The sequence below is a fragment of the Rattus rattus genome, chromosome 5 (assembly GCF_011064425.1).
Source record: "Rattus rattus isolate New Zealand chromosome 5, Rrattus_CSIRO_v1, whole genome shotgun sequence".
NCBI classification, from domain to species: Eukaryota; Metazoa; Chordata; class Mammalia; order Rodentia; family Muridae; genus Rattus; species Rattus rattus.
The window spans coordinates 98507697-98529902 of NC_046158.1; the positions used below are offsets into that span (position 1 = coordinate 98507697).

General features: G+C 38.5%; 1 protein-coding gene across 5 annotated transcripts in view; it reads right to left on the bottom strand.

The window, feature by feature from the left end:
- Positions 1-22206, bottom strand: part of Tmem87a (transmembrane protein 87A) — a 45026-nt gene that overhangs the window by 15750 nt on the left and 7070 nt on the right. For 4 of the 5 annotated variants that reach the window (XM_032904003.1, XM_032904001.1, XM_032904002.1 and 1 more), the window contains exons 4-10: positions 19214-19327; positions 17220-17273; positions 17086-17130; positions 10287-10404; positions 5405-5466; positions 4262-4445; positions 2604-2703 (exon numbers count right to left, since the gene is read on the bottom strand). In XM_032904003.1, the coding sequence (XP_032759894.1) occupies positions 2604-2703; positions 4262-4445; positions 5405-5466; positions 10287-10404; positions 17086-17130; positions 17220-17273; positions 19214-19327 (677 nt within the window). Of the gene's footprint in view, positions 1-2603; positions 2704-4261; positions 4446-5404; positions 5467-10286; positions 10405-13260; positions 13403-17085; positions 17131-17219; positions 17274-19213; positions 19328-22206 lie in introns of those variants that run through there. The other variant, XM_032904004.1, reaches the window with a different exon arrangement.

The following is a 22206-nucleotide window of genomic DNA, read 5'->3' on the forward strand; positions in this document are numbered from 1 at the left end:
AAGAGACAATGGACCGATTACAGAAGCAGCAAGACCAGAAACATACTAAGAAATGGCACCAGAGGCAAATAGAACAGAGCACCAACTCAGAAATAACATGCTCCTGGAAGGAAAAAAACCACTCTTGACTGTCTGTTATAAAAGAGGACAAGAGATACTAGAACTCAAGATCTGGTCCCTTGTTACTGTAACACACACACACACACACACACACACACAGATATTCACATACATTCATACACACACATTCACATACACACCCACATATTCACTCACACATACACACATTCAGACACATATACACACACACTCACAAATACACGCACACACTCATACACACACATATACATACATTCACACACATATACACACTCATACACACACATTCACACACACACACGAAATTGGAAACATTCAACAGTATAAAAACCCCCAATAAAAAAGCCCATCGTCTAGTTTTAACAACAACCAATCTATGCCTAGTTCTACCCCATGCACATCACTCATTTTCCAATCTTTCACACTATCTAGAGAAAAATATAAACAATGTAACTATTTGTGTATGTTTTTAAAAGACAAGGACTTAAAAAACAAACAAAAAACCCATGCAGTTAGTGAGATGGTTCAGCAGATAACTTGCTGCAAAGCCTGCTAATCTGAATTTAATCCCCAGAATCCACATGGATGAAGAAAACCAAGTCCCACAGATTGCCCTCCATACATGCTCTTGTAAGTACAACATTAAGAAATCTCTATCACATATAGAAGGCATTTACATATTTAAATTAAACTCTTATTCTACTTAAGTGTCTTTGGACTATCCCTCTCCTGGTGTCTAATTCAAGAGATAGCCCCCAATTGTTCTTGCTATGGTCATTAACTCTTCATTAATTAAATCAATAGTTAATTCTCAATCCTCTTACCCAGCCTATCTGATCATTAGATTCTATTAAGTACTCCTAGGAACACAGTCTTCAGTTTGCCTCTTGCCTTCAACCATTACTCAGTGTCTTCTGCTACTCTACTTTATGTCCATGACATTTAAGTAACAGAATATACCCAAACACCAGTCTTTGACCCTTTCTCCAGATTCACTTCCTTGGTAACCATGTGCAGTCATGATTTAAGTAACACTGACATCTTGGTAACTACCAAACTTCTTCCTTGGTCCTGGCCTCACCCCACTGGTTATCTAGCCAAGCTCCTAATGTTGCCACTGTGCCAAGCCAATTCCTTGATCTTCCTGGACTAAGGAAATGGCAATTCTTTCCTGCCCTGTGAGCATACCAGAAGTAGGCTTCATCCCTAGTTCCTCTTCTCTTTCACATCCCACAGGTGACCATCATGAAACTCCACTGTTCCACCTTCGAAGCATGCACAGTATCCAATCACACCTCAGGATCTTCTCTACGTGGACGGATAGCACCTTGATTTACTCTAATCTCTGCTTCGATGTCATTAGTGAAGTTTCCTGGGCCATCCTATTTACAGCTCCAAGTTCCAACTCCAGCCTGGCATCCCTCAGGCTCTTTCCTGTGAACTACAGTACCTCTCACTGATACAGTAGATAGTTAACTCATTTACTTCAATGTCGTCTGTGTTCTCTTCCTCCAAACGTAAACCCCAAATCTTCCACTGTACAGCAGGGGCCTACAACGAGTGCCTGATATATGGAGGTGCTCCGTATTTTGGTTAGGAAGAATTTGATGAGTACACAGTAGGCAACAATGGGCTATGCAATAACTACAGTACTGCATGTTGCAATCATTTTGTTTGTTTGGTTTTTTGTTTTGAGTAGGGTCAATAATTTAACTAAAAAAGTTAAAATTTAAGGGGTTGGGGATTTAGCTCAGCGGTAGAGCGCTTGCCTAGGAAGCGCAAGGCCCTGGGTTCGGTCCCCAGCTCCGAAAAAAAAAAAAAAAAAAAAAAAAAAAAAAAAAAGTTAAAATTTAAAGGTTGGGGATTTAGCTCAGTGGTAGAGCGCTTGCCTAGGAAGCGCAAGGCCCTGGGTTCAGTCCCCAGCTCCGAAAAAAAGAACCAAAAAAAAAAAAAAAGTTAAAAAATTTTAAACAATTACAGCAAGAATATTCTTTCCATAAAAAAAAAAAAAATCTTGTTTGTGGCATGAGAACTGCTCAATAGTTCAGAGCACTTGTTTATCTTGCAGAACCTGAGTTTGATTCCCAGTATTTTTAGGGTGGCTCATAACCATATGAAACTCCAGTTCCAGGCACCCTTAAACAAAGACACACAAAGACAGACAAACAGACAGACAAGACATATATACACACACAAAACACCCATAAACATAAAATAAATAAATATTTTTATAAATATAATTTGCAAAAACATTTCACATGGTCACTGAGTTCACTGTACAAGTTTGGTTTTCTATATTATTTGCTCTATGGCAGTTTTTCTGCAGATGCACTGTGAGTTTTTAGGAAGATAAAAAGTAGCATTTCTCACACTTGAACTAGTACAAAACCTCAGACATTTTTCCTATCTCACAACTACTATTTTCATCAACCTTTTCAGAACTAGCACTGTCTAGTCAGCATGTTTCAATCTAATCAGCATTTTATTCAGAAGTAGATACTCACTTGACTATGCCATATCCCAGACTGACTATGATGACCAGGGTTCGAGCCAATGAGCGTTTTACTGCTGAGAGCAGCTCTGCAAGGACCAAGGCATTCTGGACTATGAGAGAGAAAGAGAAAAACACACACTATACTCCAGTTTCAACCAAATGCATAACGCAACTCCTAGAATGTAGGTCTCTACCACTTTTCAGAATACATAGTAACAGACCTACTAAAGAGAAAATATCTCTTGTACAATTTCTATAAGCACAGCTAATATCACTAGTGAACTAGGTCATGTGCACAACAGTCTAGGTGTGCTTAATTCATCAACTCACCCAACTTCCCTAAAACCTTAGCAGACTATCTTACCCTATACAAAAAATTTGTAGTATGAAGGGAATTTCCCTACTTTTTTTCTTTCTTTTTTTTTTTTAAAGATTTATTCATTTATTATATATAAGTACACTGTAGCTGTCTTCAGATACACCAGAAGAGGGCATCGGATCTCTTTACAGATGGTTGTGAGCCTGGGAATTGAACTCAGGACCTCTGGAAGAGTAGTCAGGTGCTCTTAACCACTGAGCCATCTCTCCAGCCCTTTTTCTTTTTTCTTTTGCAAACTGAACTACAGCTATACACAGAAAGGCACACACATATATCCAAGTGCATGTGCGTCACTTTTAACTTTACAATTGCAATTTTCAAGTCTCTCCAAAGACCCAGGGAAGACCTTATTAGCATATCTTGCAATAATAATAATAAGTCTGAGAGAAAATTAAAACTATTTCAAAAGCTACCATACCAAATATTTTTTCAATTACCAGTCAATCTTACTAAATCATAAGAACCTTCCCATTTTCTTGGTATTACTGTATTTACCAGGTCTCAGATGCATCCCTAAACATACAGGTGCAGAAATCTATGTATCTTGAAACCAGACATCTTACAATTAAGTTGGCTGTGTTCTCTTTCTTAGTGGTGCCTTGGCTATCAACCACAACTGAGTTTTAAGAAATATGATAATCATTCCCTAAAGAGACACTTTCCTGTGTGTGTTTCAACACAATTATTTTTGCATCATACACAATTTTTTTTACTCCTGAAATACATGAATAAAAGGAAAAGTTACAATGACAATGACTCTCCTTTGGCCATTTTAAAAGTAACTGAAAGGCAGATCTATGTAGCCAACGCTGACTTGAGAGAAGTTGGTATGCATCTCATCCAGCATCAAAAAAATGGCAAATTTGGGGCTGGAGAAACGCATGGTTCAGTAGTTATGAGTTTGTTCTTGCAAAGGACTTGAGTTTGCTCTCTGGCACCTACAACTGGGTGACCCAAAACCGCTGCTCTGGTTCTATCTGAACTCTCTGGCCCCAACAGGTACCTGCACTTATGTGAATGTAACATACCACCCATCCACCCACATCTAGATCATTTAAAAGTATAAACCTTAAAGGAGGGGGAAATTTGGGTCTGCTAAGATGGCTCAGTAGCTAAAGGTCTCTAATGTCAACCTGAGGACCTGAGTTCAATCCCCAGGACACACATGGTGAAAGGAGAGACCTGATCACCACAAGTTGTTCTGACATCCACAGGCATGCCATGCACAGAGACTCATACATGTACACAAAATAAATATAATTTTTAAAATAGCACCTTTTAAAACATACCAGATTCTCCTTTGTATCGGATATTCTGAAATTCTGCATAAAACACAGCTTTCTCAAACATTCCAAGAAAGATGACAGCACCAATCCAAAACTGGATTCTCAGGAGATCTCTCCAGTAGCAGGCCGACCATGCCAGCCAGAGAACACCAAATAGCACGTACACAATACACATCACCATGAAAAACTGTTATCCAATAAGGAATGAAATAAAAAGCAGAATTAGGGCCAAGAACAAAATATTCAGATTTATATATAATAAATATAAAAACCTCATTTTCTACCTTCTCTTTGAAAAATAACTGTATATCTAGCATGTAATAATAATAAATAAGAAAGAATGATCTAGTCTAGATCTAGAATGATGTAGCCTAGAGGCAGACTACAGAAAGACCTGTCCTCAAAAGTGTCTACTCCTTGAACTGACTGGGCCTTTTTACCGCACAGTCCAGTGATGAAGTGAAGGCAATGCAGGCCTGACAAGCTGGGAAACAGAGTCATGACTCAAGGAACACAACTAAAGAGGGAAACTATTAAACAAGGGAAAGGAGAGGAGTCATGGACGCAAGTCTGAAACAAGCCCTCAGCACAGGCTTATGGGCTCTGCACACTCACAGAATGAAGATGCTTGCTTTAGTCACTGCGAGCGGGCTCAGAGCTGTAAGCTGGGAGTGGCCACTGAGATTCTCTCCAGGCCACAACAGCCACCAACATTTTCATCTCACAAATAAAGGGGCCCCACAGGGCTACACAAACTCTCTCAAGCTCACTGCCTAGTAAGAAGTTAAGGGCTGGGGAGATGGCTCAGAGGTTAGGACCAATTGTTGCTCTAGTAGAGGACCTGGACTGAGTTTCCTGCATGCACGTAGGGGCTCACAACCAGTCTTAACTGCAGTTCCAGAGGACCCAATGCCTTTGTCTAATCTCTGCAGGCACTAGGTTCTCACATGGTACACAATCAAACAGGCAAAACACTCACACCCATAATGTAAAATAAGAAAATCTAAGTTAAAAAGTTAACACCAAAACCTCAAGTAACATTTTCTGAATGGCACTGGAATAATCCTTGAATATGATCCTGCTACAAAACAGACAACTTCATGCTAAATTAATTTACTGCCAAGGTTAAAGACCATGTTGACTTACAATCATCAGTGGGTAGTCTTCAAGAGTGAGGTATTCATAGGGACCCTTTACTTCAACAGTCACTGGAAAAACACAAATCTCTATTAATCTGACAGATTGAGTAATCAAACAAAACCAGTTCATCGCTCACTTTAAAGCACTTCAATCATGGGGAAAAGGCATTAGATGTAGTAACTTCTGAAAATGGTGAAAAAGCGTGACAGTTCATTCATAGTCCAGTCTTTTTGATTATTTGGTTGGTTGGTTTTTTTCAAGACTCAGGTCCTCCTTGTCAACACTTTATAAGCACTTACAGACTGACCTCTTCAGCTCTACACTTGCATTCTTTAAAGACTAGACTGACTGGCATTTCTTCATGGCCATCCCTGAGCGCCCATCAAGAGCTATTTACGTCCTTTAAATTCAAACACTCTTGAAACACTACTTCTTACAGGGCTTTCCTAATATTCTTGTCTTCTGCCCGTCATTACCATTCCCCATACTTTACTTATTTTTTATGATCTTACAAGATGGATGTCACTTTTAAATGAGGATATTTTTAAAAAACTTAAATTTCATAATGATCTATATAAGTAATATACCCTTCCTAGTAAAATAAGATGTAAAAACAATCTGGCAGCTTCCCAATATATAAACAGAATCCTCACTCAAGAATGAAAACCAAAACAAACCCACAAAGAATGCACACAAGTCCAGACAAAGCACAGCTCCATTTATGAAACAGAACTGACCTTTCCCAAAACTTGGTTCCAAACATTTGGCAAAAACATGACTAAATAAATACCAAAATTTAAGGAACCAAAAAAATGTGTTATCTGCAAGATGAGTCAGAGAAATTTGCCTCATTTATAAGATTAGCTGTTTGAGCCAGTCATGGTAGTCCATGACTGTAGTCCCAGCACCTGGAAGGAAAAGCAGGAGGATCCAGAGCTCTGAGATATCTCAGCTACATACAAAGTTTGAAGCTAGTCTGAGCCAAGTTTTTATATTAAATAAAAGTTTGATGGTTGCCAGGTGGTGGTGGAGCACATCTTTAATCTCAGCACTTGGAAGGCAGAGGCAGGTGCATCTCTGAGTCCAAGGCCAGCCTGGTCTTCAGAACAAGTTCCAGGACAGCCAGCACTGCACAGAGAAATCTTGTCTTTAAAAAAAAAAAAAAAAAACCAACAAAAAAAATTGATGGTTTAAAAACTGTCACCAAAGGAGCTGCATAAATTCTAGAAAGCATTGCTATGCCAAAGTCTGATTTTGCTGGGTTTGGTACACGACTGTAATCCTAGCCTTGGATGTCAGGCTCCATCAAATGTTTTAATGAGAAGATGAAAGGAGTCACTGTGGTGGCACAGAATTATACTCTCTGTACTTGGGAGGCTGAGGCAGGAAGATTTGCTGCAAGTTTGAGGCTAACCTACATATAGCTAGACCCTGCCTCAAAAACAAAACAAAACAAGACGTCTGGGCTGGGTACAACACTGCATAGCATATGTGAGGTCCTAGGTTCAATACCAGCACTAGAAAAAAAAGGAAAGAAGAGAACTTTCAGAGAGAATTCTAGACTTTCAGGTGGTATTGTTACTCTAACCATGCCTTAATGTATTTCCTCTATTTCAAAAAATAGATGTGTAAAAAACACAAAAAAAGGAGAAAAAGAAGAAGAAAAAAAAAGACAATAAATGTGAAAACAAAACAAGTATTTCCAGGTATCAAAATGGAATGGAGACAGAACAGCGCAGAAGCCACAGCCATGTTGGACTCTGGTCATGAAAACAAGGTATGAGAGTTTACATGTAGATCCTTTGTGATCACTAAAACTAGTAAGAGTCAAACAAGAAAAAAGGACCAGAGTCAGGTTTGATGTGTGAAGTGAGCCTCTCTCCTCCCTCGTTATGAACTGACTGAAAATAAATCCAGCAACTGCCCTCCTCTGCCTGTTTGTTTCCTGGTAGAAAAGTATGAACCTAGAGCAGCAGTTCTCGACCTGTGGGGTCACACTCTCTTTTGTGGTCAAACGACTCTTCCACAGGGGTCACATATCAGATATCCTGCATATCAGATGTTTACATTACCATTCATAACAGCAGCAAAATTACACTTATGAGGCAGCAATGAAAATAGTTTTATTTGGGGTCACCACAAGATGAGGAGCTATATTAATGGGTAGCAGCATTAGGAAGGTTGAAAACCGTATGTTCTGTGTTCCAGAAATTATACCAGATCACTACCTAATCCACTTAGATCTGCTATACCCCCATATCACTATAGGGAAAAGAAAAACCCATTTCAAATTGGGAGTTAAGCACTCAACACAAAGATCACAAAAATCTAAAAGCAAGTCAAATAAGAAAGGCCAAGGAGCCAGGTATGGTGGCATAAGCCTTTAGTCCCAGCATTTGGGAGGCATAGGCAGGTGGATCTACATGAGTTCGAGCCAACTTGGTCTACAAAGCGAGTTCCAGGCCATCCAAGACTGCAAAGACAGCCCTGTCTCAAAAACAAACAAACAAAAAGACCAAAAAAAAAAAAAAAAAAAAAAAAAACAAAGAAAGGTCAATGAAATAAGTAAAATGGTTGGGAATTTAACAAAGCCAAAAGCTAATCCACTGGGATAAAAACAAAATAAAATTCCATGGAGATTTAACAAATTGAAGAAGACAAAAGCCATATGAAAAATGTTGTTTATGTAATTCTTGGTTTTCTGTGTATGATATACACACATGTTATATGTAAGCATGCACACATGTGTGGAGGAGAGAGGGTGATACCAGGCAGCTTCCTCAGTTACTCTCCATATTAATTGTTGAGAGAGACTTGGCTCTCACCGGCTACGCTGATTGGCCAGCAAGCTCCAGGGATCTGTCTCTGCCTCTCCTGTGCTGGGATTACAGAGGTTCACCACTGTGGCCTGATTTTCAGTTGAGAACTAAGAATCCAAACTCAGAACCCTCTGCTACAGCACCAAGTGCTTTACTGACCGAGCCATCACCCAAACCCATCATTTCTGGGGTTCTGTAACAGGGTCTCAAAGATTCCAAGTTGGCCCCCCAAATTCACTATGTAGCCAAGGATGGTCTTGAACCCTTTGATCCTCCTGCCTCCACCTCCTGATTGCTGGGGATGCCTAGCAATATTAAAGACTGCAAAAAGAGACAGATACTTGTAAAACAATATGATAAAAAAAACTTGTCAACAAATTTGAAGTCTTGAAAGAAATCAAGACTTTCTCAAAACACATACACCTCTGATGTGAGGAAAAGAGAAGAGCTATGATAAAATACTTCTGTTACAGAAAACCTACCCAGGTGATGGACTGTCTAGATATCAGACTGCAAGAAAGCTCTCATAGAAAAAAACGTGAATTTACTCTTTAAAACCATTTCATAGACTATGAAAGTAGGGATATTCTCCAGTTCACTACACGAGAATATTGAATGCCGATCATTGATAATGAGAAAATAAAATTACAGGAAAACTCATCTTGAACACAATAAAAAAAAGGAATCCAACAATGTATATGAGTGAGAAGACATGGGTATGTTTGTGTGTGTTAAGAACAAGCAAAAATTAAAGAACAGTTTCAAACTAGAAATACAATGCAAAATGTCAATACAATGCAGCACAGCATGATGACGAGGATAAAGGAAACCTATATGCTCTTTTGTTTTTTTTGTTTTTTTTTTAAGACAGGGTCTTACTACTGAACCTGAGCTGTTCTAGAGCTTGCTAGGATTCCCTGATTGGGTCTTGAACTTATAATCCTCTTGCCTCAGGTTCTACAAGTGCTAGATTATACAGGTAAATGCCACCAGGCCTAGTCCACGATAATTTTAATCCATATACAACTGAGCCTTTGATTAGACTGAACCTTCTTTCTTATTATTAAAAAGAAGAAGGGTTGGGGATTTAGCTCAGTGGTAGAGCACTTGCCTGCAAGCGCCAAGGCCCTGGGTTAGGTCCCCAGCTCCGAAAAAAAAAAAAAAAAAAAAGAAAAAAAAAAAAAAAAAAAAGAAGAAAATATTAAGTTAGTAAACTAGGGCATCTTTATCCAAATAAAGTGCTATTCCGGAGGAAAAAGTCTATAGTAAACATGTATTTAGTGATGAGATATACTAATATTGCCAATAAATTCAGACGTAAGACAAGGAAGCTGTCATCATTGTTTTTACTAAATACTCTTACTGAGAAAGCAAGGCTAGGGAAGGAAACTACACAGTACAAATTAGAATCAAAAATAGAAACCAGAGAAACTACAACTAGTTATTGCAAAATTCCAGGTGAAAGGGAAAGACTGTCAGTTGTGTAGTTACAGAAGAAAGGAAGATTAAAAAGTTCTTGAGGAACTGCTCAGCAGTGAGGAGTACAAACCCCTCTTCCAGAGGACCCAGATTCAGACCCAGCACCCATGTAGAGGGGCTTACAACCACTTGTAACTCCAGTACAAGAACTTTGACTCACATGGATATAACTGCACATAAACACATAATTTTAAAAAGTCAAATAAATCTTTAAAAAAAAACTCCTGATATTAAGAAATTGTCAATGATAATTAATTTGAAATTTCCAAGGAAAAATAATTAAAAATATTTAAAGCAGGCTCCTTTTCCTGTGTCGTGCCTGCCCGCATGCCAATATGCTTCCTGTCACGATGATAGTGGACTACCGCTGAAACTGTAAGCTGGCCCCAATTAAATGCTTGCCTTTATAAGAAAAAAATATTTTCACAGCAAGAAAGCCAAACTAAAACCAAGTATCTATGATTCATAGAAAGTATGTGGAGTTGTGACTACAGGTACAAAAATATTTCTGATTTTCCTACTTCATATTGATCATGTATGAAACAGATAGAAAACAACAGATATTTTTAAAAGATATGTATTGAACTTACTGGTAAAAAGATTACTTAGTGCATTTTCTTTTGGTGATTCCTTTGAGGACGAGATGCCAACATGTACGATAAAAATGTATGGTGCATCTTGCCAAGTCTGCAATGGTTCATGCATTGCCTAGAGAAGAAAAGGGAGGCATCGAAACTTCAAGTCTCAAGAATCCAGAGCACATGTTAATAATACAGTATGAAACACGGCTTCAGAATACAGCCCAGAAGTGAAGCGGAGTCCTTCAGCTTTCATTCATGGAAATGGTCATCACAAGACAAGCTTATATACCACATGGCAAAGTAGACAACACTGTAAATTGATACAACACAGTCCCTTGCATTCTTGCTATATAAAGGTCTAAATTTAATGTATTTATTTTTTACAAAGAAAAACTATAATTAAAAAAATCATTGAATTTAATCTCACTCATGCTAGGATAATTATTTACATCACCTAAAAACATTCTTGATGTCAATAGAGGAAAAAATATATACATGAGTACTCCACACACACACACACACACACACACACACACACACACACACACACACACACACACACACACACAGAGTCCTGAATCAAATTCCTAGTCCAAACTACCAGAACCTATAATGACATGGTCTCACATTTAAATAAAAGCTCTCACGTTAACCTAGTCTAGGTGTATGGGAAGGCGTGAATAGCCAGTCCTTGACTCTAAGAAACAGTGACCATTGATTTCTTCACTCAGGAATTTTTACAAACAAGATTAAAATGGAGAGGAGATTTGGAGATGCAGGGAATCATGGAATTGACCTGGTCTAGCTGCTTTCAGAGGTATGCAACATAGGTTTTTCAGGCTAGAGCTCATGGCTCTTGGGCACTATGTGCCTTTCAACATTCCCTTAAGGAGGGAAGCATTCAGATTACCTGTGTATCTTTGCAATCTCTAGAAGTCAGCAAAGCATATACAGGTTTGACAGAACAATCAGTCTTAGACATTAATTCTATATACCCTGTATAACTTGCACACATCATTGCATTCTGACAACTATAATTGTATTCTTACTGGCAACCACCATTGCATTGTGTCTGATGAGGGCTTGCAATCAACAGTGCTCAGCCTCAGTCCTGCTGAGACGCTTCAATCTGACCTGGTTTTAATCTCTACCAACCACATGGTGTGACCATGACTTTGGTAAGTAAGCACTGGTGCCTACTATGCAGGAAGCCATTGGTTTTTTTCTTCATCTGTGAAAGGAGGCACCACTAATTAGACTTTCAGCTTGTTACTGTGATCTTTTTTTAAAAACTTTATTTATGTTGTATATATAAGTACACTGTAGCTGTCTTCAAACACACCAGGGGGTGTGATGGTTTGCACATGCTTGGCCCAGGGAGTGGCACTATTAGAAGGTGTGGCCTTGTTGGAGGAAGTGTGTCACTGTGGGGGTGGGCTTGAAGACCCTCCTCCTAGCTGCCTGGGAATGCTCAGTCTGTTCCTGGCTTCCTTTGGGTGAAGATGTAGAACTTAACTCCTCCTGCACCATGCCTGCCTGGATACTGCAATGCTGCCATGCTCCTGCCTTGATGATAATGGATTGAACCTCTAAACCTGTAAGCCAGCCCAAAGTAAATGTCGTCCTTTATAAAACTTATATTGGTCATGGTGTCTGTTCACAGCAATAAGACTCTAATTAAGATAGAGGGTATCAGCTCACATGATGGATAGTTGTGACACCATGTGGTGGCTGGGAATTGAACTCAGAACCTCTGGAAGAACAATCAGTGTTTTTAACCACTGAGCCATCTCTCCAGCTACTGTGATCCTAAAAGGAGGCTTTACCCAGAGGTTTCTAGGTAAACATCAGTGATCTATGAAACCCAGCAGATTTTGCATATTTATACATTTTAGCCCTGTGGATTCACAGTTTTTCCTCTAATAACCAAAATGTCCTGCAAACCAAGATTTCATGACACATAACTTTAGGTCCAAATAAGCAGATACATCCTTCAACTCTATAATCACTAGTTATTTCAGTAACAACTATATCATGCTGAACTTTGATCTCTGCCAATCTTTCTCTTTAGGGAGGATTCTGAGAAATGTATAACTTCAAAGTCATAAGAATACTATATTCTGTTACCCACAATTACTGAACCTTTCCTGAACTTAGTCATTAACCAATTAGTGTAATAAGCCATTCTGCTAATAACTCTTATATCTTAAACCTACCTCTTATAAATTTCAAAATGTACTGACTAATTTTCATAGTACAGAATTTGTTAAGTGTAGTTCCTTTAGCTCTCAGATCTAGAGATTTTAAACTTGCAAAAGCAGCATTTATATGCCTAGCACTCTGTTAGGTATGTAACATTTGTTACTTGTTTAGTCTTAACAAACTATCAGATAAGCAGTTATATTGTTTGATTTTATTTGAGGTAAATATTACATATTTTAACATACTGTCATAACTTTAACAATGTTACTGAGCATAATTCAATGGAATGTGACACCGAAACTTTTTTGAGACAAGGTCTCTCAGGCTGACCTTTAACCTGTGCTTAAGATATTGTTACTTCTGGTTCCTAAGTTGCTGGGACTAGACAAACACCCCTGTGCCCAGCTGCACAAGGCTAACCACCGAAAAGTAGACCCTTGTTTACTGGGCAATAAAACTCCACCTCTCCTTCCCACCACCACTTGAAAACTTAACCTACTTCCTGTTTTCAGAGATCTGTTGTCTACTGTGGACAATTCACATCAATGGATGAATTAAACAATATATTTCCTTTAAGATCTGACTGGTCTCATAATCTTCAAAGTTATCTATGTTATGGCATATACTAGTACTTCAGTCTTGTGAATGAATAACATTACAATTTACAGGCACAAAATCTTGTCTATTCACTCCTTCTTGGAGTCTGAACCTTGGGAGCATCCCAATTCGAGAAATTAATTAAATTTAGAAAGCATTTGGCTATTGTTTATTCTTTTATACCTCTTTTCTCCTCAGACTTCCATTATATGCACACTGGTCCACATGATAGATGCATAGGTCTCCAAGGCTCTGTTTTCAGTCCTTGCTCTCTAGTCCTCTGAACAGGTAACTTCAACTGACCATCTCTGGATGGGTTCTTCTACCTGCTCAAATGGCGACAGCCCTGATCAGTCTCTTACTTTAGTCAATGCTCTTTTCAGCTTTATGGTTTCCAGTGTTGTTTTGTGACAGGGTGCCACCAAGTATTCCAGGCTGATCTCAGCCTCCCAAGTGCTAGCTTACAGCACCTACAGGAATAAGTCACTATATGTATCTCGGCTTTGTAATTTCCACTTATTCCTTTTTATAACTTTTATCTGTTTCTTCCTGATTTCCTTTAGCTTTTTGTCTAACATTCCCTTTCATTCTTTTGAACACATTTTAAAAAGCTCAAAGTCTTTCTTACATTTCTTACAATTTCTAAAAAGAAATTTTATTTTAGAATTCATTTAAATTAGAAATTGCATTTAAATTTGCCACTTTCTTTGCATAACTCATAGTTGTTTACAGAAAACAAGAACATTCTAGATGAAAGAAGATCCTGCCCATCACTGAAGGCAGAAGGGGACAGGTGTTCTAAAGTTTTATTTGCTTAGTGGCTTTTCTAAAATATTTGTGTAAATTCCATACAAAAGTCCTGTGTGGCTCCCAACATCTGTGCTTGTTCATTTGCCTACCTGTCTCCTTCCTTCCTGTCACTGTTTTCAGTTCTGGAGGTTGAATCTATGACCTCATGCTGGTAAAGTAAACATTCTACCCTAAGCTACAGCCCCAGCCAAGTCTTGCAACTGACAGACTGGCTACTACTTCAGTAAGATTTCCTAAACACCAGGAGCTAAAAAGATAAAGAGAAAAGGTCCAGTCCTAGTTCTTGCAAACTGAGACAAGCCTTTACTCTGTGTGTGCAGTAGAAGGCCAGCCAGCATCAAAGCTAGCTTAGTCTCTTCAAAGCAGTGTCCTATCCTGGAATACACAAGAGCTCTTCAAATTATCTCCTTCTGTTCATGCTCTTTACAGATTTTGTACTCTCACCTATTGCTTACCCACTCTCCCTATGATGCTGCACCCCAGAGTTTTTGTCTCTAAATATACTTAGCAAAACAACCAAGATGCCACTTGGCCTTGGGAATGCTGCATCAAGCAGAACATAGGCAAGTCAGGGAGCTGTCAGTCCAGACAAAAACACAGCCACAATCCTTTAGTAAATTCTGTATTTACATCCCTGGCACCAACAATTTATCCAGAACTCATGCTGCCTGATCTGGGAAGCAATAGGTGGTGATTTAAACACCATAGCATTCTACCACAGCAATGAGGCAGCTTCTTGCTTCAGTGAGACGGCTCACCAGTTAAGACACTTGCTTGCAGAATCCCAGTGACCTAATTTTGATTCCCCAGAACCCATATAAAGGTAGAGAAACCTAGCTCTATAAAATTGTCCTCTGACCTCCACTTGTGCACCATGACATGAATGCACTACCCCAGCTAACAGATCAACGAAAGTTGCATGTGGTAATCTAAAGACAGATGCTCTGAAAGATATACTACATGGGTAATTCTGTCTCTGATACATTCTATATTCAATGAAGTAATAAGCTGTGAGAATTATCACAAAACTTAGCATGCCATTATCAAACTATCATTAATCATGCTCCTTGGCACTCACCCAAATGAACTGGAAATCTATATCCATACCACCTCACACAAATGTTCACAGCTAAAACTTAAAAGTAATTAAAATGTCCTTCAAAGGTGAATGAATACCGGACAGTGAAATACTACTCACTCTAAAGAGTAATGAGCTACCTAACCACCAGAAAATACTTAAAAACTTCAAATGTACATTACAGAGAAGACAATCTGAAAAAGCTATAGTCATTTGACTACAATCAGGTGATACTCCAGAAAATATAGAACTACATAAACAGTAAAAAGATCAGCAATTTGTCAGGAATTAGGAAGGATGGAGAGATGAAAGGCAAAGAACTGAGAATTGTTAAAGCCTTGAAGCTACCTTGTATAAAGGTATCATGGTGGAAATGTCATTGTACAGTTGTCAATGGGATCTATAACACAGTCAACATTATGCAAACAAGGCTGGCCTAGAATCTACAGAGATCTACCTATCTCTGAATGCTGGGATTAAATTTTTCAAGTTCTGATCAACTATATGCCAGCCACAAGAAAAGGCAAAACAGGCTTAGAGGTCCCCCAAAAAACCATTTGCTTGAGCTGACTGGCAAGTTGCTAAAATCCTCTATTCTAAGGGGTTGGCTCTGACTTGACATAGAATCACTCAGTTACAACACTTGTCAAAACCATTCAATATAAACTGTTAACAATCACAGCTGCCTGGTGTGACGTAAGCAGCTGTACGTATCAAGAAGCTGAGCGAAGAGATAAAAGGAAAAAAATTATACAATGGAGAGCCTCTGTGGACTCTGAACTCTAAAGTACTCCTGGAAATCTGACAGCCACACACATGACATGTGCAGGGCTATGCATAGGCCCAGGAAAGAACTGAGAAGGCCCTCATCACTCATCCCTGATAGGCCTTAGTGCTTTAAGCAGACAGGAAGAAAGGTTAAGGCAAAAGTGTTAAAGTGGGAAAGAAGCCCCACACAAGGTCATTTATTATACAATTAGTAACCGAGGACAGAGACTATGGGGGAGGGGCAGTGTAGACTGACAGTGGGCACAGACTTTCAGAGCTAAGAATTCTGAAGCTCAACGCTAGTGGTTTTATAACCTGTGAATACACTTAAGCCCACCAAGTTTTATACTTCAAAAGGGTAACTGTGTGATATACAGTATATTTAACAAAATTGTTACAAAGCTAGAGACAGAAGGCAGGAATGTGGTCCAGGCCTGCAACCCCAGCACTTAGGAGTCTTGCCTGGACTATAAAGTCAGTCAGATTTGTGAAGTGAAAAAAGCCCAAAATCTAAAAAATTAAAATTTAAAACTTTAACAGCTTTGTGAAAAAGATGATCTAAAACAATTGCTATATATTTCCTCTATATTTTAGACTGGAAATGTTCTTGAGGAATTAGTAGTATGTTCTTTTACTAAATAAATCATAAGCATGTGTGTTTATGTTAATGTCTGCCAAATGTGTATGAGTACCCATAGCAGCCAGAAAGAGGTGTCGAGCTAGAGTTACAGGCGGCTGTGTGCCAGCTGAGACTGCTGGGAACCAAAGAGAATGTGGGTCCTTTGGAAGAGCAGCAAGTGCTCTTAACTGCGGAGTTGACTCTCTGGCCCCCAGAAAACAGTTATAAATGAGCCTCCACCCAACTGTATTTATAAAAGTAACTAGTTTTGGCCTTGTTTCAATTTTCTAAAGTTTCTTCCAATTATATTCTATCACAGATAATTCAGACTAGGTTTAAATTTTTTGAACTGGTTTCTTCTTGTTTACAAATATTTATTGACGGAGGGGAAGGATTCCCAAGATAATACAGGATTTTGGTGTTGTTGTTAAAAAAAAATCTAGGGTTGGGATTTAGCTCAGTGGTAGAGCGCTTGCCTAGCATCTCTTAAGGCCCTGAGTTCGGTCCCAACTCAAAAAAAAAAAAAAAAAAAAAAAAAAAAAAAGAAAAAAAAAATCTAGAAAATACAAAAGAAGAAATAAAAACCACTCATAGTGTCACCTAGAAATAGCCATTACCACTATTTTGGTGTGCAGTTTCTAGTCTTAATTTCCTTCTTAAATGTTACAACAGCAAAAGAAAACTATTCAAACATCAAACATATACACTACTGCCCCAAATGCCTAAATACTTACAATTTTGTCTCCAGTAAAGGTAAGATTTGTTGCATTCTCCTTAGCCTTTAAACATTAAAAAAGAAAAGAAAATTAAGAAAATTAACTTACAGTTTTTAAATTGCTCACAGAAATATATAAGGATAAATAATTACCTCCTGTTTTTCTCCTAAAAGAGGAAGTCGATGCATAAGATCCCCAGAAAAGCTCTATAAAACAATTAAATTGAAGATGTATAAATAACAAAACTGTAGGACAAAATACTTAGAAATGGTTAAAGCAAAACATACACCATTGTAGTAAAAAAATAACATCAGCAGCAGACAAAACAGTTTCCAATGAATAACGAGTGGAGAAAACTCTGCTGAGCAGGGCCTGGCTCGCAGTCTTTCCATGCAGGGCAACTACGAATGTCAACTCCTTGGACACTCAGGTGTGTCTGAGTGAGGGAGGGGACATCAGCAGAATGAGGAACGAGCCTTAGGTCCTTAGGAGCTGAGGTATTTTCCTTCCTCAGCAATTGGATTGTGCAATCCGATGCTTCTATTAGACTGAAGGCAGGAACCCTTACCAACAGAGGTGTAGCCTATGGCTCTAAACTATAGCAGACCTGAGAGTGACAGGATGCAGCAAGCAGCTTTCTATAATCAAATCCAACCAACCCTTCAAGATGAAGAGATGAATTTATTTAAACAACTAACCCAAGAAAATTACTTGATGTTACAGTTTCTTCTGTTTGCCATCAATTTTGTATCATTTAAACATTTTTCTACTTACTTCATAAGGTCTAAGCTATGACAAGACCCTCAAAATTAATTATCATTCATCTGTCAATTATTAAATTATAATCCTCAATCCACTACTTGTAATAACTGAACAGATACCCTGCCTTCTGGTGCACTGTTTGCTACTTTGAAGCATCTGCTAAGTGTCTCCAAGCAAATGAAACAAAGACAAAGTGAAGCTGCTGCTAACAGACTTTCCTATACTCTAAACATTTTCCATCCAAAAACTGGTGCTATCTGCCATTTCTAAAATTAAAAAACAAAAAAACAAAACAAAACAAAAAAACTGAATTTGAGGTATGGGCAATGGATCAGAGGGGAAAATGCTTGATGCTCAAGCATGCTGACCTAATCTTGGAGCCCCAGCAACCACATACAAAGCAAAGCATGGTGGTATGAGTTTGCAACCCCACTCAAGGAGTTCACCTGCCACCCCATCTACCAAAAGCAGCAAGTATTAGGTACCATGAGTAACACTGTCTCAAAAAATAAAGTAAAATAAAGTGAAATAAGGTAGAAGTGAATGAAGACAGTCTATGTCAAACTCTGGCCTCCACTTGTAAACGCATGGTCACACACACACACACACACACACACACACACACACACACACACAGACTTCACATAAAAATAGCATTTATGTGATTATATTTATGTAAGCATGAATAAATGTATAGTCATCTATAGTATTCCACTCTGTATATATTACTCACTTTCCTCTTCACACAAACAAGGTATAGAATTCAACCCTAAAGTAGCAATGCCCTTTTGATTTCAGATGTATAATGGTATCTAAAACCTCTGATTATCTGAAGACATATCAACTAAAAAATTGCTTTGTTAAATAACCATCAACAGATGAGTAGATAAATAGAATGTGCTATAAACATATGTTAGAATTCAGCCCTAAAAGGGGCATATGTTGCAACATAGGTAGGTGAGCCTAGAAAATAGAGCCCATACCAAAAAGAACAGTACTCAAATCCCTCTATGAAGAATCCAGAATTGTCAAACTCCTAGGGATGAAAACCAGACTAGAGAGCATGGTGCAGGAGGGATACATGAAGATTGGATGGTACAGATGCCACTCGGTTCAGTAGGCTCAAAGTCTGCAAGGGACAGTGGTGATGGCGGACAACATAAATGAACTCAGAGCCACCCAATCTAGCCTTAATGGTTAAGGTAGCAATGTAACTTTTACAAGAATCTGCTGATAACACAGAGGAAAGTGCAGCTTTCCTTCAGAGTACCGAAATCTCTTCTAGAAGACAGAACTAGCAAATAAACAATGGACACGGGAGAGATTCAGACATTACTTTTCTTCACCTTTTCTCTTCCCTTCTAACCATTGTCAAGAGTTTTACCTGTGCTTTATATAGTTCACTACAGTTCTGAAATACTTTTGATGATGTTTGGTATCTCCCAGACAAGCCTTTTTTTTCCTTGAGATTTTCCAAGTATGTCTCTATTTCATCTGCCTAGAAAAACAAAAAACAAAGTTTAGCTCACCTGATGCAAATCAGGTGTTTGGAGAACAACAAAGAGTCAACTTGTAGTAAAAATATAACTTTGCCATTTTAAAAACCAACAGGAGAAACCTGGAGATATTGTTCAGTTACTCAAGTGCTCGTTGTCAGAGTACAAACACTTGAAGGTGAGCCTCAAAACCCATGTAAAACAAGCTTGATGTGTGTGGGGGTGGGAGGGTGTCCTTGCTACCCTAGGACATAACAGGTGGAGACTGGGTGGGTCTGGGACTCACTGGCTGGCCAGACAGCACAGCCTGCTTGATAAGAGCCAGCCAATGAGAGACCTTGTCTTGAAAACACAAGGGGGAGGGCATCTGAACAACACGAGAGGCTGTCTTCTGGCCTGCACACATATGCACCTAGACACATGCACACCTTTAAAATAATCACAGCATTAGTCTTTGGCTCACAAAAAAATGGGTAATTCTCTAACAATTCTGGGGACACTAGTAAACTTTCAGATACAAAGAGTCTTCATCAGATGAAAATACATTTAAGTTACTTGACCAAATCAACAAAATCTACAACATTTATGCTCATAAGCTTGGGATGTAAAACTGTTGCTGCCAATCATAGCCCATTCTGATAGTTACAGAAGAAAATACCACTTATCAGTTCTGTGGTTTCTCTCCCATATCTAAACCACACTCATCAGAAAGGCTCTAATATATCATATCTTCAACCATCGTCTCCATACTTAAAAACAAGTGTGAGTGCACATGTGTAAGTTTATGTATGATTATGTACACATATGCACGCCCTCAGCAGTCTTGGATCCCTGAAGCTGCAGTCACAAGCAGCTTGGCTCTGAGCAGGGTGGGTGCTGGAAACTGAAGCCAGGTCATCTGTAAGACCCGTACACACTAACTGCTGAGCCAACTCTCCAGTCTCATCTCCATAACTATTTGTATGTCTTATGAGAACAGGACCTAAATTCTTGACCAGATCACATGAAGTTCCAAATATAAAAACTTTCTAGCATCTGTTTAATTTGTGACTAAGAGAAAATTTTAAACCAAATTCTAGAGTCATCATTTCTCTAAATTCTTCAGTACTTTCACTCCTTCCTATATTATTCCAAACATATCTATGTATATGTATTATAACACACAGACACACACACAGATACAAATATAAACTTGTAATCCTGTGTAAAGCAGGTAGTGCCTGAGAAAGCTACAGGCTTTGGATCCTCTGGAGCTGGAGTTATAGGCACTTTTGAGCTGTACGACTGGGTGCTCAAAACAAAACTTGTGTCCTCTGCAAGAGCGATATATGCTCTGAACACAGAGCTCATCCCAACATTGTATAATGAAAGCAAAAGTGTCACCAACACTCCTGTAAAACTTCAAGACAGAAGCTGGGGATGTAGCATAGTTGGCCATGTTTGCCTAGCATGAATGAAGCCCTGGTTTACATCCCCACTGCATAAAGCCAGGCACAGCTCAGCACTTAAGAGTACTGGCTACTCTTCTGGGGGACGCAGGTTCAATTCCTAATACTCACACCAATGCCACAGCTATCTGTAACTCCACTTCCAGAGATTCTGACACTCTCTTCAGGCCTGTATACACATGTGGTATACATATACTTAAAAAAAAAATACAGAAGCACAAAATAAAAATAAAATCTCCCAATAAACACCTGGGAACATTATATTATAAAATGTAAGAAGTTCATCAATACAATTTCAGCCCCTGCATTTCAATTAACCTTTAAGAAACTCCACATATCAGTGGTTATGAGCACTGACTGCTCTTTCAGAGGTCCTAAATTCAATTCCCAGCAACCACATAGTGGCTCCCAATTGTAATGGGATCTGATGCCCTCTTCTGGTGTGTCTGAATGAAGACAGCTACAGTGTACTCCCACACATGAATAAATAAATCTTTAAAAAAGAAAAGAAACTCCACATAGTAAGTTGCAGTATTTAAAAAAAAAAAATCCTTTTGTTACTCTAAAAACAAAAAAAAAAAAAAAAAAAACAACTGCTCCTCCTCCCTTTGGAGTTTTTACCTTAAATCAATTAAAAATACGTTTGTTACTCTAAAAAAAAAAAAAAAGAAAGAAAGAAAAAAAAATCCCAATTACATGAAAATGTCACTTAAACACCATCTAACCATATATCTTTATGAAGTCAGATTTTCTCAACATATACTTCAGTCTAAGCAATTTATCACAGGACTGAGGAAAGAATGCAGTACAAGGGCCTGTCCTCTCTCATGCCAGATCTTAATTAAAGACATCTCAAAGACCACCGAACAATGCTACTCTTCTCTGACTTTTTTTCCTTTGAGACAAGTTTTTATATAGCTCAGGCTGTCCTTCAACTCACTATGAAGCCAAGGCTAGTTTTGAATTCCTGACCCTCCTATCTCTAATTCTTAAACCACCCTTGGCTTATCCATTAATTTTTAAAAATTATATTCATTAAAAATGTTACTTATACTGGGTAGTAATAGCACATGCCTTTAATTCCAGCACTCAGGAGGGAGAGGAAGGTGGATCTGTGAATTCAAGGTCAGCCTGGTCTATAGACTAAGTTCCAGGATGGCCAAGGCTACACAGAGAAACCCTTTCTTTAAAAAAAAAAAAAAAAAAAACCACACAAAAAAATGTTAAATGAATGTATAATGAGCTTATTATTGCTACTTTAAAATATTGAATATCTCAATATTTTGTTTCAATTTCTATTTAAAAATTATTTTATATTATGTATACGGGTATTTTTGCTGTATGTATGTCTGTGCACCAAGTATATGCCTGGTGCCTGTGGAGACCAGAAGAGGGCATCGGATCTCCTGGAACTGAAATAGAAAGTTGTGAGC